Consider the following 20,930-nt stretch of genomic DNA (forward strand, 5'->3'; position numbering starts at 1 on the left):
AGGAAAAAAAGAGAAAAGAGAAGAAGGGGACAGATAGGAGGAGAAGTGTTGTTTTGCTCGCCGGCCCGGTCCTCCTCTGGCCCATGATTCATTGCAAATGAAATGTCACCCTGGCAGGCAGTAATGCAGGCCGGCCCGCTCCCCTGCAGCCTAATTGAATTTTACAGGCACATAAACAACAGTCAGCCGGCGGAGGGAGAGAGAGAGAAAGAGAGAGAGAGAGAGAGAGAGAGAGAGAGAGAGAGAGAGAGAGAGAGAGAGAGAGAGAGAGAGAGAGAGAGAGAGAAAGAGAAAGAGAGATTATTGATGCTAGTGTTTACAGGTGGAGGCTTCTGATGTTCCATCAGAGAGTGTGTATAGGCCTCTGGGGAACCATAGCACAAAGCACACAGATGGAGGGGACGCCAAAGCAGGCCTGCCACTAACACGACTCCCTCAAGACATACGCACAAATGCACATATAACCATGAGACTAAAAGTGTCTGCACTTTGAGACATGTTTGCTAAATACTGCTTGCTTTTACCAGAATTATCAGAACCACTAGTCAAAGTTCTACAATTTGACTTTGAGCATGAGTCACCGCATTTCTTGCACAATACAAAGAAGTACTTTTTGATGAAGCTTTGTTTCACAGCTCCCAATAATTTCCTAGAAGAGAACAGATTGCGTAACTGTTTTAGGAAGGTTTCTGGAAGGGACTGTGTAATTTGGTTCCAATTATACCCCCAGAGTCATTTATTCAGCACTCAGTGGCTAAACATGCATGTTTTAACATAACGGCAATCAAGCATACAATTCAACAAAAATTGATAATTAGGTTTCCTATTATAAAAAATTCACCTTTATTTGAGTTGATCTCAGCCCCTTAACCCAGTCATTAAGAATGTGGCTGTTCTTTCAACAAAACTCCACTGCAAGTCAACAACTACTTGATTACTTTTAGAAACTAAACATGATTACATAAATACTGTACTGTACATTGTTTCTTAAAATCTAAATGAGTGCCATACACTTAGTAAATGCTACTTACTAAGTGTATGTCACATATCATTGTCTTTATGTACCCTATAAGAACAACATTACATAGTTCTTTCCAGGAAATGTTATTATTATTATTATTACGAAATTATATAACCTATAAAATAGTTCCCTACTTTATAATTTCTATGGAAATAAGCCACATGGTGACCAATCTTCCCTGACATTTCACTGTAAACTATGCTTGAGTGTGTTCTCCCTTGTTGCTTAAGTAAGATGTGCTGGCAGAGCTTTTTCTGCAGATGACAGCCACTGAAGACGGTATAGGAACAGTCAGCAGTGTCCCCTCAGGCAGCCCCGGGGGCCAGGACAATTTGTCCTATCCTGATAGAGAACATCACCTCTGTGACAGGCAGGCAGGTTGGCAGACATAGAGAAAGGCATCTGCTGCACCAGTACAGGCTGCTTCCAACACCAGTGGTCAATTTCTTTTAAAATTAAAAAAGAAATCACATGGGGATTGAAAGCACTTTTCTTTATTAGCACTATCAGATCTTTTGAAAATATGAGACATGCTTGAAATAATTTTTATCACAAGGGGTATACGACTTTAATTCCACTTAAGTCAACCCTTTCTGAAAATGACCAGTCCCTAAGGGTATACAAAGATAATCACTTACTAAACATACTAAACATGTAAAAGCTATAAAGGCACAATTAGTTCAGCAATTTCATTGTAAAAACTGACAAGAGAGGACATTTATCTTTTAGAAAATGGTATATTTTTGAACAAAATTCTAACAATTTACAAGTCCACTCCATTCATTTATGGTAGTACAGTTCACCCATGTCAATCCATTTTCTGGGAAACTCCTGTGTCAATTTCATCCTAGAGGAGATGGGCACCTAGAGGATGAAGAAAATATAAAGAGGAGAAGGTGGGAGCCTTCAGTTCATTTATTGCCACTTACAGCTCTGACACAGCCTTCTGCAGACCTCCCTGGCCAGTGCACTTACAGATACCACATACGGAGCAGCAGCCTTTTAAAGGTGAACGAAACTGTAACTCTAAAGCTAGCAGGTATGCTGTTCAGGAAATCAAGAGGAAAACTCTGCCTTTTGTCACTGCCTTCCAGAATAGGATTTGAGCTGGACTCCCACACACACAGCTCTTTGGCTTGAAAACTCTGATACTGGTGGCCAGGGACTACTGCTAGTACTATTGAATATGCAGGTTTTCAGTCATGGCCTTCCAAGCTGTAAATTGGAGCTTTAGTGACACACACTTCAGGGGATTCATTTTGTAAATTAATTTAGTTCAAGCTTGGACTTGGTTGAGCTAAAAACTGCAGCTTTTCCCCTGAAGCTCAAGGTAAAATGCAGGTAAAGGAAAACACTATGAACCGGAGAAAATGCAATATGTCCAAACTCCAAAAGTTATAGAAGTCTATAACTATATTATTATTATTATTATTATTATTATTATATTTACACCGATCAACCATAACATTATGACCACTGGCAGGTGAAGTGAATAACACTGATTATATTAGGCAGCAAGTGAACATTTTGTCCTCAAGTTGATGTTTTAGAAGCAGGAAAATGGGCTTTCAGTGACCATGGGCCAAATTGTGAAGGCTATGACTGGGTCAGCGCATCTCCAACACTGCAGCTTTTGTGTGACGTTCCCAGTCTGCAGTGGTCCTATCAGAAGTGGTCCAAGGAAGGAAAAGCGGTGGGTGCAACAGGGTCATGGATCGGACCACATGGGCCAGTCATCGCTCCCCACGTGCATTAATGAGCCTTGGTCGCTTGGTTTGTTGATACTGTAGATCCAGATCGTAAATTCCATCACCATTAATTAATGAAAAAAGTTACTACTTACTATGCTTCAATTAACATTTTGGCAGTATTTTCTTCTTAACCATGTCAATAATTCAACATTACAAAATAAATAGTTCCTAGGCATCCTGATGGCCAAGGGGTTTAAAATGCTGACCATGTAAACGCAACATCCCAAGTTCAATTCTACCCTTGTTGCATGTCATCCCCCTTTTCCCCCCAATTTCCAGTAAACTCTCAGCTATATCCTCTAATGAAGAAACAGTTTTGTGGCTCGAACGTTTTGAGCTTCAACTTTAAGCAATGAGATTATTCCATCCTCCAGAGTATATCTATTTTGAATGTGTAATCAAAACTTGCCAACGTGTCATGCTAAATGTTTGTCTTTCTATCTAACAGCTGGCAAATGTGTGTCTGTTGTACAGTCTGCCTGCCTGCTTATTCATCTTCCCATTTAACGGCTAGTCTGCTTGTTTTTGCCGTCTGTCTCTCCTCTGCCCCATCTGTCTTTCCGTCTAATAGTTCACTGGCTGGTCCATCTACCTCTATCTGGCTTACAATTGGTGCCTCATAAACTGGGATGAGATTTATCCTTGTGCCAAATGAGAATAACGACACAGGATAGATGAGGCTGACTAGATGAGATAACGTGGGGGGGGGAAGGACAAATAAAAAACAGTCAGGGAGAAGGCTGCTTGCATGCGTGTGGGTGTGTGTGTGCAAGCACGTGCATGCTTGAACGGTAAAGATGGTAAAGACTGAAGGTATGAGCTGTCAAGTTAATTGGTAGAGTAAGACAATAAATATCCATCACATGCCTTCATAACAAGCTGACACCTCATATCTTCTTAGTTATATTTTATACACGTTTCAGTTTTTTAAAAAAAAGGTAACTAATGCTTGTCAGTGAGTGACAGAAGATGTTTCAGATAATAAAAAAAAAATGCCCACACAATGTGTGTGTGTGTGTGGGTGTGGGTGTGGTTGTGTGTGTGTGTGTGTGTGTGTGTGTGTGTGTGTGTGTGTGTGTGTGTGTGTGTGTGTGTGTTTATGCTACATGTCCCTGGCTCAGCAAGACTCCAACCCTCCCTGCTGACTATGACCTTCCCTCCAAGCAGGCGGTCCTGTTTCTCTCATTCCCCACCCCCCGACTCTCTCTTTCCATCCCTAAATCCCTCCATTCTGCCGTCTCCTCCTTCCCTCCAGCCATCCATCCTTGCTCCTTTCCTCCGTCCTCGCCTCAGTCATCCCTTGATCCACCCGTCCCTCTCTCAGTCTGACTGGATGGCGCTTGCAGTCCTTGATCCAGAGCACGGAAAGAGGCTTCATAAACACACCATCCATCACCGCCGGCAGGGCCAGTTAAAACCGCATGACACGCACACCATTGATTCAGTGTGTATGTCATGTGTCTTCTGAGTGCCACAACAACACACACACACACACACACACACACACACACACACACACACACACACACGCACAAAATAATAATAAAATATGAGCATCCAGCTGTGCGTATACACAGACATTACTTGAATGAGTTTCTGTGTGTAATGAGAAGGAACCCTGAGCATCTGTGTTGACAAACATGTTTATGTGTTTTTGGTTATTTTCCATCCAGGTATTATATATGCACTTACTTACTATGAACTCACACACAAAAAAAAGATGTTGTGCGTAGGGATGCTCGATATTGGCTTTTCTGCCGATATCTGATATTCCGATATTGTCCAACTCTCAATTTCCGATACCGATATCACCCGATACCGATATATGCAGGCTATTTACACCAAAACTGTAACAACATAACATATCTCCCATTGTGGAATTAACACATTATGCCTAATCTTATTGTGATGCCCCACTGGATGCATACATAAATGCAACATGGCTTTCCAAATGTAAACGTGCAAAATAAGAGAACAACTTCAACTTTCATTGTATTAATACTGAAGAGAGCACTAACGCTAATCGCTAGCTACGCGCCAATCGCTAGCTAAGCGCTAGCTTTGGTTAATGTGTTTAATTGTATTATTCACCTGAAGGAGTGCTAATGTAAATTCTAAGCCAATTGTTAGTTTGGTTAAGGAACAGCTCATAGCAGGGTAAAATATTTAAGGTGCATTGCACTTATTTTGTGTTAATATTAAAATCATTCAGGGCTGACATTATCGGACATCCCTAGTTGTGTGTGTAATGCACAGCTTAAGTGTACACATGTATGTTGTGCATGATCGGATCAACCAATAATTCAATGCAACGTGTGATCTACTGCACACGTATACTGTATGTGTCTGTATTGAACATAACTGTGTGTATTGAGCGTGTGTGTGTGTGTGCCAAAAAGTGTGCATGTGCAGGCATGTGTGAACTCGTGTTTTCCTGTGTCTGATTTTTCAATCTGTGCAAACACGGTGATGGTTCACTGCACCGCACGGACTCTCACTGTTCCGCACTCCGCCCTCTCAGTATGTCCTGTGTGATGGATGATAGGGAGGGAAAATAACTAATTCAACAGTAGATTTACATTGTTCTGGATGGTGAGTGACAACACACAGAGGGACACAGAGGAAGAGGGGAAAGTCAACATCTTTCCAACTCCAAGTGAATTATCTGCCAGGCCAGTGGTTACATGTTGGGGGTTTATTTGTGCACATTCATTGCTTGGTTAATAACATAATAAAGGGGGACTGCAGAAAAAAGGATGCATTGTCTTTCACATCACCCATAGATGGCCAAAGTCCAGGAAACCTAGCTGGAGCAGAGTTGTGATATTTGATAGGTAAGGCACCTGTCAGTCAACCAAACACAACTACTCCTCTTTTAACCTCAAAATATGTACACAACGTACACAATCTTCCTCTAATAAATGAAAGTGGAATTCCTTACCATACTCTTCCTCTATTCAGTACACTCAGGGGTAAAGTTATAGTCTTCACTTGGTCGGTTATGACCAGCAGCTTCAATTGGCTAATGTTATAAAACTTTAGATATTGCTGTATAATGAACATCAGTGAATCAGTTTGCTCTTCTCTACTTGTGTTACTGTTTTACTTTTTGTCACTTGAGGCCAATGTTTGGCAAAAGTTATGTAGGCTTTCTTTAAAGCCTTAATGGACTGTCAGAATCTGATTTAACTACTGGCACCTACTTTTTTAGATATATATTCAACTATTATAAAAGAAGAGGGTAAGTGATTTCTCCAGTGATTTTACAATATCCTAGGTTTCCTTGGATCCACCATCTAGTAGCTATTTGAGGGACTGCAGCTCCAGGCACTTCGGCATTAGCCTCACTATTCAGCCATGGAGGCTGCCTATACACACAATATGAATAACATTTTAGACATATTTGTGTCCATGGAAAAAAGCTTTGCCACAGAAGAAAGTAGAAAGATCTTTTGCAAAAGCTGCTAGTGTGTAATCTGTAGAGAGGGAGGAATCCGTCTGGACTGTTTACATGGGTTTTTGATAAGATCTTCATGTAAAATACAGACAAAGACAAAAAGTAAGAAGAGATGTTGGCGTATGAGATCCAAGAGAGAAACAGAGAAACATGAGACAGATTCAGACGCTGGGAGTGATCTACTTTTTATCCTTTAGAGACACTACTGAAAAGATTTGTCTTTCTATTCAGATTGCTCAGTGGTGTTAGGACATCACAGAAAATTAAACGTCATCAAGCCAAGACACGAAAGCGTGTGGGCAGTCTTGCTTTGTATGTTTTTAGAGACCCCGTTTGAAATTCAAAACAGCTACAAGGTAATCTAAAGAAGTTACGTGTGTTTACGGAGCCCACGGTAAGGTAAAGGGTATTTTAGGGTAGGACTAGGTTTTAGGCTATAAATTAGACTATTAGTATAACATGGTTAAACCTGGTTTTTGCAACCCCATTAGGGTGTCCTGGGCCCCAAGGTTGGGGAACTCTTTTAAAGGATTAAGTTGAGGCTCATTTTTGGTTAAGATTAGGTTTGGTTGATGTGTTAAGGGTTTAGGTGTATGTGCACTGATTCTGAATGTGTCTGTCCACATGCATGTATATGTGATCTGCCATTCTCTCTCTCGCTCTCACTCGCTCTCTGTCCCCACCCACCTCACACCCCCAATCTCTCGGTGTGCCAGTGGACCAGAGGCTCTGCAGGAGACCTCTATACCACAGCACAGTGGAAATGTCACCCATAACACTCGCCTCAGGATGCCAATCACTTCACACTGCTCCCAACCGTGAGTGTGTGAGTGTGTGTTTGTGTGTATAAGAGAAAGAGACCACACGTCAATGTGTGTAAAGACGGCATGTAACAATTATTGATGTAGTGTGTACGCTAAATCTTCCCCATCTCTACCAGAATATAAGTGTATGTCTAGATTTATGTTTTTATGTTTTTGCTCAGTGATGTGCGAGCCTCTGAGTGCCTCTGAGTGCTAATGAGCTTGTCCATCCAAGGGGATTATGGGTTGTCTAGTCAATACGAGGACTACAGGTGTTTGTGGAACTATGCATGATTATACATCAAAACAATTTGTGTGTGTCTCTGTGTGTGCTGAGTGGTAGGCAGGCCTTGGTTAGGCGGGAAGACAGAAACAGATGGAGTGGGTTATGAACAAACAATGCACATGAGCCTGTGAGAGAGTGGGAGTAAGCCCATGTCTGAGCACGCATATGTGGCGTTGTTTGTGTCTGCACGTGCATGTGGGCATGTGTATGCTGCATGTGAGTGTGTGGATATGCAAATGCAGGAGTCCAAGATATCCTGGTGCACATTTAAATGCATATGTGTGTGGGGGGGTTGGAGCACCAAGGGGCAGGTGTCCCTGCAAATGCCATCCATTTTCATTGGGATGTGGGTTCTGCTTTGAATGTGTATCATTGTGTACAAGGGAGGGTGCATGATGGGGAGGGTGATGACAAATGACAACAAAATGAAGAAGGCAGGGGGATGGAATAGCCAAGCTGGCACAGGCTGGTATGCCAGGCTCCCTGCGCAGCCAGGGGGGCGGGCACTCTGTCCTCACGGCGGGCCCCTCAGCAGAACTGTGAATACAGCGACAACAGCCGGCGCACACAAATACACGCACACAGTCACATACGCAGAGTAGCAACAAACAGTGATGACATCACAGCCTGTCACATGCAAACACACATGTAAACCTTTGCACAAATGCACAATACAAGTTTGTGATATCTCATAGTGAGAAAAAACAGATCTTAAACCATTTTAGATATTCATCAAAGAAAGTTATCAGTCATTACAGTGATAGGATATCTTGGAGTATTAAGTCATAGGCAAGTGAATTTTCTGTTGTAGTCTTGAAGATGCTTTGCCACTCAGAGGTTTTTAGTGACTAGTGGAGAGCTACCAGCAATTTTCAAACCTTTTCTGATCAATCACATGTTGATTTCGCCATGTGACCTAATGACACATGCGACGTCAACATGTGGACAATCCAGAAAATGTTAAATGTCTGTGAACTCCTCACCAATAAGCAGAACCAATGGAGTTGTTCGAATGAGTGACAAACTATCTAAGACTCACTTTGCAAATCCAGGTACCTTTGACTTGGCACTCTTAGATACGTTTAAGATAATTTTTTCATTTCACTCCTGTGACCACAGTGAGACCTGTATGCTAAAAATAATTATTGCTTTAATACGATTCCTGTTAAGTCGTACTTTTGAATAAGTGCGTGTGTGCGTGCACCACTGCACTTGTCGTCTTTTGACCATTTCGACACAATAAGTGTGTTTCACCAAGGTTAAATGAGGGCAGACAGATCTATAGACTGATCCCACAGCAATTTTGAACAGATGGAAAGTTATTAGTGGAGGTTGAATGGGGATGGAAAGAGATGATGGTGGGACAGCAGAGCAATTGCTCAACAGTGCCTTCTCACCTACAATATATCATTTTTAACACAAGAGGAGGGATGAGCTTGAATGGCAGCCCTGTCCCATGCATAAGTGTGTACTGTACCTGTGCATATTTTTTGTGTGTTATTCCCAGTCTCCCTAATCTTTTCCCTGCAGTCGAAGAAAAATAACTCTTTGACTACTTTAAAGCCTGTCGCTACATGACACGCTTGTATGTTCACAATGTAACAGAAAACTTGTAAGCTGTCTTGGGCACCAGCGTCCCTCTGCTGTGTCACTTAAGGACGCAAAGAATAACAGTCTAACATAATAGGACTGTCTGCAGACTGAGAGGCAGCTTGTCCTCACCCAACCTTTTATGTGTGAGTGTTTCACCTAGGATTCACAATCTGCACCTCCTCTGTAAATGTGGCTGAGTGGTAGCAGCCATTTGACTTATCATTATTTCATGTAAAGGCCTTTCTGCTTATCAAGACAATATACAGCATCATTTCACCTTTACACCACCTATTAACGCATATTTAACTTAGCTTAACTTTTTACTTCAGTATACACACTAAATCACAAAATAATTTGGAGATAAATGTTGTAAAAACACACACAATATTGTTAGAAATAGCATGCTTCTTACACTGACAGTCAGCTAAATAATATGTCCTCCAAGGAGGAGAAAAAAGGGTGCTGCATGCATTGACTGCACTGTTAATCTTCCCTCATTGTTCCATGTTTGATTTATACTCTATTCTCCCTTTTGTATATCTTTTTTATTTGCTGCTGAATAGCACAATTCCCCCACTGGGATACATTCAATTTCTTATTATGCTAGGTTTATATTTTAGGTCTTTACCTGATGATTTAATCACAAGCAACTAAAATGATGGCAACTAATTTCAACTACTGGAGTGAGTAAGATTATACACAACCACATGTGCATATACATACACATACACATTGTATTGTGCCTTGGCAATATTGTAGTGGTTCTAGAATGCCCATGTGTGAAATAAAAAAATAAATTAAAAATAAATTAAATTAGAAACAGAGGAGAAAAGGGGTAGGGAAAGAATGAACTGGTATGACAAGAAACAAAGGGGTTTTATATGTCTTAATCATCTCGTTGTATGCCTTACTAACATCACGCCTGTCATTTACTTATATCCAAGAGTTTCTCTTGCAGGATATTTCCCTCCTTAACTGAATGTCTGATTCAGCTCAGTGGTCATGAGAGAGGCAGAGAGAGATGAGGCTGTCATGTCAGATGAGTTAGCAACATGATTAAGCTGGATGCCAACCTTTTCCAACTTTGATGCATTCATGTCGGCTGTGTTTAATTCATGAGTCTAGTGTGGGAGATTGAAAGTGGTAAGAGGAAGCAGAGAGGAGGATGGAGGTAACATGTTGTAATTTGCAGGTTTATCCCGTGCTCTCACCAATTCTGCCCGTGGCCAAAGTTGCCTCGTCTTTTTTCCCCCAGTCTCTTCTATTTATGATTACCCCACCCCCATGACCTGTACTTTTTCTCTGAACTTTTTCTGTTTTTTACTACCAACCTCCTCCCCTCTTTACTCTTAACCAACACTCATTTCTTCCTACTACCCCCCTCCCCCTTATCCTCCCTCTTTCTTCACTCTTATTCCCATCTCTCACAGGCACCTGTCCACACTACCACTGTGTGTGTTTGAAATCATCCACAGCTTTTACAACTCATATTTTATGCATTCTGTTCTTATGCAGAGCAACTAACAAACGCCCTTTTCTGCAACTCTGTGCATTCCCTCCTATATATTTTCTTCTCACCCGACATTTTAATTTCCTCCCATACCCATAATGTCCTCTCACTTATTTTTTCCTTTGCTTCCTTCATTTCTTTCCTTGCATCATTTTCCCTAGGTGAAGGAAGGCAGGCAAAGGATGAATGGTGAATGCTTGGCCTCCCTCCAGTTCACATTTCCAATAAGGGACAAGGGACATTTTAATAGTCCTTCTGCAAGTGTGCATGCGCATATAGGTGCATGTGTCTCTATGTGACATTTATATTAGTGTGCGCGAATGTTGGTCCAAGTGTGTATATGTGCAGTCTGCCCACTTGTTGTATGGCTGGCCAACTAAATAAATACATCAGATGCTGGGCTCAAAAGAACACATTTGTCTTTCTCCCAGGAGAATGTGAATTATTTAACATGAAAGCTGGGGAGAGAGATGACTAACAGTAGCGGGTGACGTGGATGGAGAGGAGAAAGATGGAGAAGGATGGAGGGAGGGGGGAGGACCAGATGGGCAAGGGTGGCACCGAGCCAGGGAGAGCTGGTATAAAGAAATAGGGGTAAAAAACAGTGTGATAAAAGAGAAAAGGGTGAATGAAAGAGGAGTCTGAAGCTTGAGAGGGAACGTGGGGGTGGTAAGTGATAGCAGCTTTGAAAGGGGCTTTTGTATAAAGGCACATATCAATTGGAGGGAAGCGAGGAAATGAAGGCTCAAGAAAATAAAAGCCAAAGAAGAAAATACGAGGCGACTTCTGTCTGAGACAAAAAGAGTTAGGGAGGGTTGATGAGGACATGACAAGAAGTGACAACAGACAGAGGGGGAAGATGAGTGCAACAGAGGGAGAGACTTCAGAAACATATGATTGGGCACTGGTGCCAAATTTTGAACACACACAAATGCACACACACTCACCCACTCTCTCTTCTCTCTCTCTCTCTCTCTCTCTCTCTCCCGCAAACACACATCAGATAAATCTCCAAGCTTCTCCAGCAGATTTCAGCCTGTTAACCTGACTCACCCTGCCTCACCCCATCTCGCCCTGCCACATGGTCCCCACAGGGGGCAGGGAGGGAGGTTTGGAGAGACAGAAACAGCATGTTAGAGAGAATATTAAAAAGAAAGGGGGAGGACAAAGACAGAAAAGCAAGGAGAGTGGGAAAAATAAAGAGAAAACGAGGAGGTAGAGGACAGGAGAAAGACGGCAAGCTAACAGAGGTTTTAAAGGAAGTCATAAAGCACCACTGAGATCAGTGGGATAGAAATGAAGTGCACACTTCTTTGGCAGCATTGGGTGTGCATGGGGGGTAAAATGGGTGAGGGAAGTAAAGACACGAGGGGGAAAGGGGAGGAGAAGGAAGGCGTGTAGTAAATTAGAGAGGGAAGGAGAGCGATAGGAAGGAATAGCAGGGTGGTGAATGCGCCTGGAGCCGGATTGTGGAGCAGCAAACAACAGAGATAATAAGAGAATCTGCTGAAGGCATGCGCCACACTCAGTAATTATATAGAAAGAGCAGCCTGCCTTAATTAGAACAGGATGGAGCTCCTGAGTGTGACAGAAACACACACAAAAACACACAAATACACATACACATGAAAAGCAGCATTTGCAAGGTGAATTACATAATTAATTTTTCCCCTGGTCCGTTGCTGCTGGTGGCATTTCATAATGAGACTGGAGAACATGCGTGTGCTCATCACAGCAATTACATGTAGAGCAAATTCATGAATGCGTGCAGGGTCCAGATATATAGTAACAACGCTGTGTGTGCACATGCAGGTCTTGCTGACAGAGAGCTAAAGCAAAGGGTGCTTCTACACAACAGTGTATCACTTCTGTCTGTTTTGTTTTTTTATTCTTCTTTTTTGCTTCTAAACCTTTATTACACAGGAGGAAGCTGACTGGGCACATATGCTAATTTTCAGTAACAGCCTCCTTCACATGTATACTCCTCTTCATGTTCACAACTAGAAGCTGGTCAAGTGCCACCACAATCTTCCAGTTTTTCTGAGCGACTTGGGCTTTAGTGTTTCTCATTCACTTTAGACGCCAGGATTTTCTTAATTCATTCATTTTTTTCTATAGTTTATTTGTGGTAAGTCCTAAGAGACAAAGCAAGGAAAACAGAATAGAATTCGAACACCACACAAAAGGTCTTCCTTCAGCTTTTCTACAATTAGATTTGTATTCAGTTATGATCCACAAAGCAGGAGGATTGAAAATATGATGTTCTAATTTAGAGCATGTTAATAATTTAATTCAAAGTCTTGTCTGATGCGTTTGTCAGTGGGAACTGCATTCCACTTAACAGCTTTCTTTTAAATAATTTACAGCGGAATTAAAAAAGTTAGTTGAATGTAATCATATCATTTGAAGATTAAATATCTGAATGCCTATTTATGTTGTATTTTGTGCTTGGGTCTGTTTTGTTTATTACGAAGGAAATAACAAATATAGCTAGGCATGTGGGAAAGCATCCCAGCATGCATGGGGGGCAATGGACTTAGTAGAGCATTAGTCTCACTACGTGTGTTCCTGCATTGTTATTGTATTTTGTTGTATTGTATTGTGTTCAAAAAAGTTCCCACAAAATTTGATCATTAAATAAGGAATACAATTTGGACTACTCCTTGTATCTTCTCTAATAAAGTTAGCTTCAATCAAGCAGAAATGTAATAATTATGCCTGTATCAGAATTAAAATGGCAAAAAAAGGTTAGGTAGGTTAAATTATGACAACAGATGCTATAATCTGAAGTAATCCAGTAATGCCTGGGTCTGGCGTGACTGCGTGTGGTAATAATCCTCTTCTCTACTGCACAACACTATCTGCTTACACCATTATCAGTAGCTACTCACTGGCTATTCAATATTATTGACCTGCACTGAGACACTTAGTGCATTTGCACTCACTCAGTTACACAAATAGACCCAGGTGTAAATAAGATGTAGTTACAGAACCTGCACTATATGTATACAAACACACACAGAAATTAGCTGAACATTATTGTTATGTGACGGCCTGCTTTGCATTCACTATGTTATGTTTCGCAGCAGTCAGTAATGTATGTCCTCCAAGCACATAGACATTAGCATGACTGTGACATGCAAAAAGTCCCTTACACACACTGCTATTATCACACTATGCATTTCTATCAGGCACACACAGAGACTCAATGTCTTTCTTCCACACACAAAACTACATCAACCTAAGGGGGGGGGGTGTGTGTGTGTGTCCACTGCGCAGTTGCACGTACCGCAGCATGCTACTGAATGTGTGTCCCCTTACTATATGTGTGCATGAGCAGTCCCAGCGCAATTCCTCAGTTTAGTGGAGCATTACGGCTGATCAATAGCTCTGGTGCAGTGGGAGATGTCGGGGTTGGGGCTGCATATTCATGCCATTACAGCTGAACTGAGAAATTAGGCACTACAGGGGAAGTGTGTGTGTATATATGTGTGGGTGTGGGTAGATTGCTCTAAGGGAGAATGACAGGCCTTGTCACCTAGTAGGCCGCACTCTTGCTCACTAAACTGTACCAAGGGAAGGTCGAGCACCAAAGATACCATATAAGAACTCTCTCTGTTTCTCTCTCCCTCTGGGCTTCCTGTCTTCATTGTTGCTGTCACTGGACTTCACCATCCTTGTCTGCTGGCTCCTTTGGCAACATGCCTGGCTTGTCCTATTCTTCCTTTACTCCTTCTTTTCCCTTAAAAAGTTTTTATGCTTCTCTCACTGTTAGAAATCTCATAATTCTCAGCTCAGCTTTTATTGTAGAAAAAGCATTATTGGTAATTAGAAAAAATAGGTCAAGCAACACTTTCTTTATACACAGACCAGATGCCAATATCAGTGAACAGTACTTATGTCCAACTGTCAAACACTTACTGTAGTACCAGAAATTCTGCAACACAACCAAAGTTCTGTCCCTTATCCGCCTGTTTTTTTGCCTTTGTTGTACTTCTAAAAATGCTGTAGTCCCACAGAAAAGATCAAATGAAAATAAATGAAGGAAGAATGACAGACAATATTAGCACAGGGAAATAAAATTAGGTCTCCAATGTACATAAAAAGAATGATAAATCACACTAAATCTAATTAATTAGTCTGATTAATTTTACAAATTGCATGAGTGCACACTCTCATTGGAGGTTCTTCTTTAACAAATATCAATTTATATGTGGGGAATAGAGTATGTATGTTTATTTGTTTTAATGCATCATTTATACATCTGGCCGCTTAACTCTATTGCTCTGCCATAAACCTTCTACCAACCCCCTAATCCCTGATCTCCTCCAACACTTTATACATTTGCCTCTATATAAATTGGTCATCTTTTCACTCTGACCTTGCTTGTCTTTTCATTTTCTGTCTTCTTCTATCCTCTACTTCAATTTTTTATTACTGTATCGACAGGAATACTCAGAGCAAAAGTTCAAATTTTCTGTTATTTCCTTGTCTGTCTTTATGTAGTTTAATTGTCTTAACCTTTACTGGCACAATGAGTTTAAGGTGAAAAACATTATCATTGTCAGCTGTAAGTCAGTATTATAAATCACACCCATAAAAACACATCATGGGCAGAAGAAAACAAGTACATTTCCAATAATAGCAATCAATTGCAACCATCAACCAGAACAACATCAGCTCTCATATTAAATTACCCCTCCATTACAATGCACACTGTCCAGTGACTACAACACCCACGTTGCATTGCACAACAATGCAAGATGGGGTGTGAAAGTTAACAGCAACAGTCAGGCGATCAAACTGCTGCTGCTGTATGAGCAATAGGTTGTGACAAAAGATTCCAATACTGTCCCTTTCTGTTTACGTCAGAGTGCAACACCCCACGCCACCCACTGGCTTTACACTGACAATGCTTCATGTACGTGTGTGTGTGTGTGTGTGTGTGTGTAGGCCACTCAAGCTACATGCAAATGTTGGAGGAGAGGCTGTGGTGTTAAACTCAATAGGGCACAGCCATCTGAAGAAAGAGTACATTAGTCATTGTATTCACACTCACACAAAGCCGCTAAGACTGTTTGGCCGTACGCTTCACATACCACGCCTCACATGTCGATAGGTGTGACAGGACTCTTTGGACATATGCATGACACAGGGTATCACTGTTAAATCGAGGCCCTCAGCATTGATGTTGTGAACAAAAGCAGGGATGGATTGAAATCGAGTGAGAAAGGCTTTTCTGTACTTTTATTGTGCGTCTTTTAAAAATAACGTCCACCCTATATCCATCTCTTTGTCTCAGCACTTGTTAACAGTGCTTTCTTTTAGATTTTATCTTTTTGTCACATCTCAAGTGTCTCTTTTTATATGTATCAACCTTTTTCCTCTCTCATCTTCCTTCCTTCGCTAAATCTGTTCTTCCATTCTACACAACATGAACTGCCTCGCTTCTCACTTCCAACTTCCAACTCTCCATCTTCTGCTTTCCCTTCTTTCCTTTCTCTAAATTTCAATGCGGAGTTGCAGTGAAAAGATCAACAAGACAGATGCGTGCTGTGTTTTGCTCTGAAGCGGAATAACTGGGTTAGGGATAAGCGACTGATTTAAAAGGTGTTACTTTTGAGTGAAATGCAGTAGGCTGTAACTGGGAAACTAGGCATGCTTGTCGTCGTAGGAATGGATCGTAAGATTGGGATGTTGCTTGCAACGTCAGAAATACTCGCAGCTTTCCCCCCTACAGACATTCTACAACATTTGCACACATAGAAATAAATCACACTGTCCAGGCAGATTTTTGTAAAAGTTTTAAGAAAATGGAACAGTAGTTAATTTAAAAGTTTGAAATTTCTGTTTTGTGTTGTTGTGGCAAAGAACTGAAAGACTGAAAGACTTCCCTTGCTCTTTTTCCTACCTTCACATCTGCTTTGCTAACATTTCTATGCCTTGTTTATTTATTTGGTTCTTTAGTTTTTCTTTCCTAACACAATCCATTTCTTGTTCCTTTTGTTCCCTCTTTGTTTTCTGTCCTCTTTCATCTATCCATGCATCCCACTGTCTATTTATTCATTGCCTACCTTCACAGCTGCTGTGTCCCTCCTCGTAGCCGGCGCTGCAGCTGCACTTCCCAATGGGTACCAGCCATTCCCCCTCGGCGCTGCAATGCATCCTGGGAGGACTGTCTGTGTCAACCTCAGAGTTGTTGACACAGGTGCCCCGCACCTCTACCAGCGTGGCGAAGGCCGCCTCAGCCACTGTGTCTGGGAACACTGCCAAGTTCTGGACAGTTGCGAGGCAGCGTTTGTAGTACACTCGCACAGCCACTAGAGCAACGCAGGCACCAACGTCCTGGAAAGCCAGGTGGAAGCCCTTGCGGTTTAGGTGGCCGATCTCACGCACCTCAGTGTTCAGCTTCATCTTTCTCTCACCGAGGTCACCCTGCGTGAAGCTCTCATCTGCAGCAATGGTGTCGATTTTGGTGTAACGGTCCTCTCGGGTCACACCTCCGAGGTCCCTGTCCGACTCAACGTAGAGGAGGTTGAAAGTCTCCTTGCAGGTGCCTGCCACACCGGGGATGCTGTTGCAGTCGCGCAGAGTGAACTGGAGCTCCACAAAGATGCGCTGGCCACCTCGGCGTGCCACCCAGCCCGTCTGCAGCCAGTTGTTCTGCTGCGTGGGCTCCATCACGTTGCATACCTGGTACGTCCGGATTGGCTTGTACTTCTCATCTACACCACTTATCTCTTCCCACTGGAGAGATGGAGGCAGGTGGCAAAGGGGAAAAAAGATGGGAAGAGAGACAATGGTATAGTTAAAACAACAGAGGTACAAACAGTGGGGGGGGTGAAGTGATAATATGAGGGAGTGAAAAGAACGAAAACAAAGTGAAGTGGGCAGGAGGCAACGGAGATAATGAAAAATAAAGGCAAAGGACAGAGAAAGAAAGAATACAGTCTGTTCAGGTTAAGAGCCTAATGACATAATCTGAAGTGGGTGTGTGGGTGTCTGAAAAAGCACCGGCACTCATATTCTTTAATAACGTCAGAGAGAAAATGACAAACTGCACATTCGCAGTCATTACATCAGCCCTGAGTGGTGTTTCTGAAACTAATGGTCAGACCTTAGTCGCTTTTTCAGCCAGTTTCTTTAGATCTCCAACGCCTTTGGCACTAAAAGTAATGGCATCTGAGAGGAGTGTTTGTTAAATATTCGTCACTCCCAAGGAACACCTTAGAAAGAAGATATGGTAAGATGAATGTAAGGTCTCAAATATGAGTGTAAACATGGCTTTTCAAAACAAAATTTTGGCATTGAAATATTGAAATAGTGATGGTTACATGCTGGCAGTGATTGAGATTGGGGCTCTGTCTTTGAATTGAATAACTGACAATCACTGGTTTATCTGCTGACAATAGTATAGTACGTGAAATAGACTAAAATGACAACTTGTTCACTACTGCTATATAATTATATTGATTTATTAGGGGAGGGTATTGCAATGGTCCTCTTAATTAAGGGGAGGGTCCCAAGAACAATGTATTAATGATGGAGATGACCTCTTCCCCACTCCAATAATTTTTGTACATTTGCCCACTAGGGACAAAGTTTGTATTTTCAATTTACTTTCAGTGAGAAAATATGCAATATAAAGCAAAAATCTGAAAAACTTTTCATCTGATATATTCATTTTACATTGGATTACTCCATCTCACTATCTGAATTACCAAGACTCTTTGACTTGACAGAATTGAAAGTAAACCAAATGTGAATCTATCACTCTAACTCACATAAACACACACACACACACACCCACACACACACACACACAGCAGACCAGACAGTGAAAATGGATTATCTGTGATGGTAATGTGATATACTGCACTACTGCCAAAGTTTCTAAATCAAAGTGGATGCAGTGTGTTCTCTCTCAGTTCTACTGGGGCTGGTAGGTGAGTCACACCAGTCCATTAATCTTAGATTTAGCTTTGCATGTGGTCCAACAGCCACCTCAAGGTGATAGTGATTCAACACACACTACACTAAACAGTTTATACTGTATGTGTACACTATGCTGTATATGTCAATACATGCCATTCCCAACACATGTTGTTTATATAATAGACATCTCGAGTGTGTTACGTATGGAAAGGCCAACCTCCAGGTGGGAAGTAGGTGACAAACTGCTTTGGGAGCGGAAGATTCTTTAAAAAGGCCTCCTGCATTTGTCTTGCAGTCATAACTTAGCGCTATGGTTTTGTACAAGCCAAATCGATCGATATAGAGGGGGGCAATTTATCTGTGACAGCATATCTGTGTGGCTGGTTTGGACACCGCAGTATCCTAGCCTGGATTAGCACCATCGATTAATGATAATGATGAGCTTTGGACCGGGAGTGCAAGGTGTGAGGAAGAGAGAGAATGATAAGTAGAAGAAAGAAGAGCAGAAGTAGCATGAGGAGGAGGAGGATAAAAAGGGGTGTTCTGGGCCAGCTGTTGAGCAAGAAGCTGTGTTGTGGAGCCTAGCGAGTGAACGAGCAAATAAACAACCATACAGACAATGAAAAATGCAAGTAAGTACCACTTACTCCATTGGGGGGATATGACGTCCAGCCCAGCTCTGCCTGAGTCTCTTTAGAATTCAGCAGCACCACTGCAGGAAATAAAGGGGAAAGACAAGCAGAGGTCAGTGGTCAATTTAGCAGGGATTATAGAGCCCTATGCTTTAGTTTATCAGTATAAAGACATTTGTCATCAGCAGTGTGCCATGAGTGCATAACAACAAAACATAATTAAGACTCCCTCATGAGGAAAGAGTAGTCTTAAATTTACAGTGTAAGTGCAACATGACATGTTAAGTTGAAATAATGAAAGATAGCTATTAACACTGGAGCAGGCTTGTCAAAATCTGGTGAGAGTGAACATACCCTTTGATAAATGCATTAATACCATCTGTTGAGGACTTAAGCTGAGGCTTTCAAAACAAACAGAAAGACAAAGAGTACCCGCAGTTAGCTTTCACTGGTGCAGCAGAGGAAACCCTATACTTAAAAGTCTGTGTTCTCCTTTCAGCACCATGGACAGGGAACAAGAGTGAGCTCTGAGTTTGTTCTCAAGACCATGGACAGCTAAATAAGAAATAAAGCACTGTGACAACAGAGAAAGGAACATAATTAGATTTGAATTTCCTCTATTGCTACCTGGAAGCACAATTTTGAGGTATTTTACTTGATTATTTCCTTGTTATGCAACTTATGCTTAGACTTCACTGATGTACTGCATTTATCTGTCAGTTAATAGTTACTTTTCAGATTTTCTATGTCATGAAAAAAATAAAAATAAGTAGAGCTTAAACACTAAATTTAATGGAATATTTTTAAGCAAAAACACCAAATATTCTCTGGTTCCAGGTTTTTAAATGTGAGGGTTTGATGCTTCAGTTTGTCGTATGACTGCAAACTGAATATGTGTAGGTTTTGGACTGATGGATTTTCCATATTTTTCCAACAGTTTATAGACAAAAGTGATTAATTGATCAGATTAAATCAATAATAAAAATATTCTTCAGTGCAATTATATTGTAGTACTACTACTTTTACTTAAGTACAACACATGTCCACCACTGCAAAATAGCTATGATTACAGTAACAGGTACTGGCTGTCAGAAAACCAAAGTAGCCCAGCACTTTAGCACCCTGTTCAAACCAAAGTTGGAATTACAACCAAGAGGTCACAGTTCTGGTCATGATGTCTTTTAATAGTCAGTGAAAATTGCCATTGTTTCATACTCAGTAGTATGCAGCAGGTGTACATGAAAGCCATCATCAGCACATTTATCTTAATCTATATAATGTAATATCAACATCTGTAGTGGCATATGGTGAGCTGCATTATCGCCTCATTTTTAAAGGATTTTGCTGATATTAAAGTTACCCATGCTTTAAGCTTGTCTGCTTAAAAACACCGCCACCACACACACACACACACACACACACACACACACACACACACACACACACACACACACACACACACACACACACACACACACTTTTAGGCTTGCAGTGTTCCCAACACCTACAGCCTTGAGGCAGTATGAGCTCTGACAACCAGACAAAGCCGCCCTGTGCAAAGACTGCTATTTTTCCTCCTTGGAAAGTGCTTGTACTTCCTTGTGTTACTTGCTTGACTTTTGTTTTCTACTTCAACTTTCAACCACTTCAGGAGCCTTGGCTATTGAAACCAACCTGTACAACACAGCCTAGAGTAGGCGGTTGCCTCCCTGACAAACCATTACTTCTCATCCAAAGTAACATGGCATTCTAGAAATTACTTTAACCCTGTAACACCCCTTGTTGTAAAATTACAACGTTACCTTTAGCCATTCTCAAAAAACAATCTGTTATATTTTATCTTATGTTTTACCACATTTACATAGTCATTGGGTCCTATTGTTCAGTCTCACAAGTATTGGAGGTACATTTTTATAAGCCCCCTATAACAAACAATGGTTTT

At 41.4% G+C, this 20,930-nt stretch overlaps 1 protein-coding gene across 5 annotated transcripts in view; it reads right to left on the bottom strand.

Annotated features, from left to right (window-relative positions):
- Positions 1 to 20,930, bottom strand: part of LOC127358299 (ephrin type-A receptor 7-like) — a 140,468-nt gene that overhangs the window by 84,118 nt on the left and 35,420 nt on the right. For all 5 annotated transcript variants that reach the window (XM_051391284.1, XM_051391283.1, XM_051391282.1 and 2 more), the window contains exons 2-3: positions 19,004 to 19,068; positions 16,496 to 17,168 (exon numbers count right to left, since the gene is read on the bottom strand). In XM_051391284.1, the coding sequence (XP_051247244.1) occupies positions 16,496 to 17,168; positions 19,004 to 19,068 (738 nt within the window). The remainder of the gene's footprint in view (positions 1 to 16,495; positions 17,169 to 19,003; positions 19,069 to 20,930) is intronic.

This window comes from Dicentrarchus labrax, unplaced genomic scaffold, assembly GCF_905237075.1.
Source record: "Dicentrarchus labrax unplaced genomic scaffold, dlabrax2021, whole genome shotgun sequence".
NCBI lineage: Eukaryota > Metazoa > Chordata > Actinopteri > Moronidae > Dicentrarchus > Dicentrarchus labrax.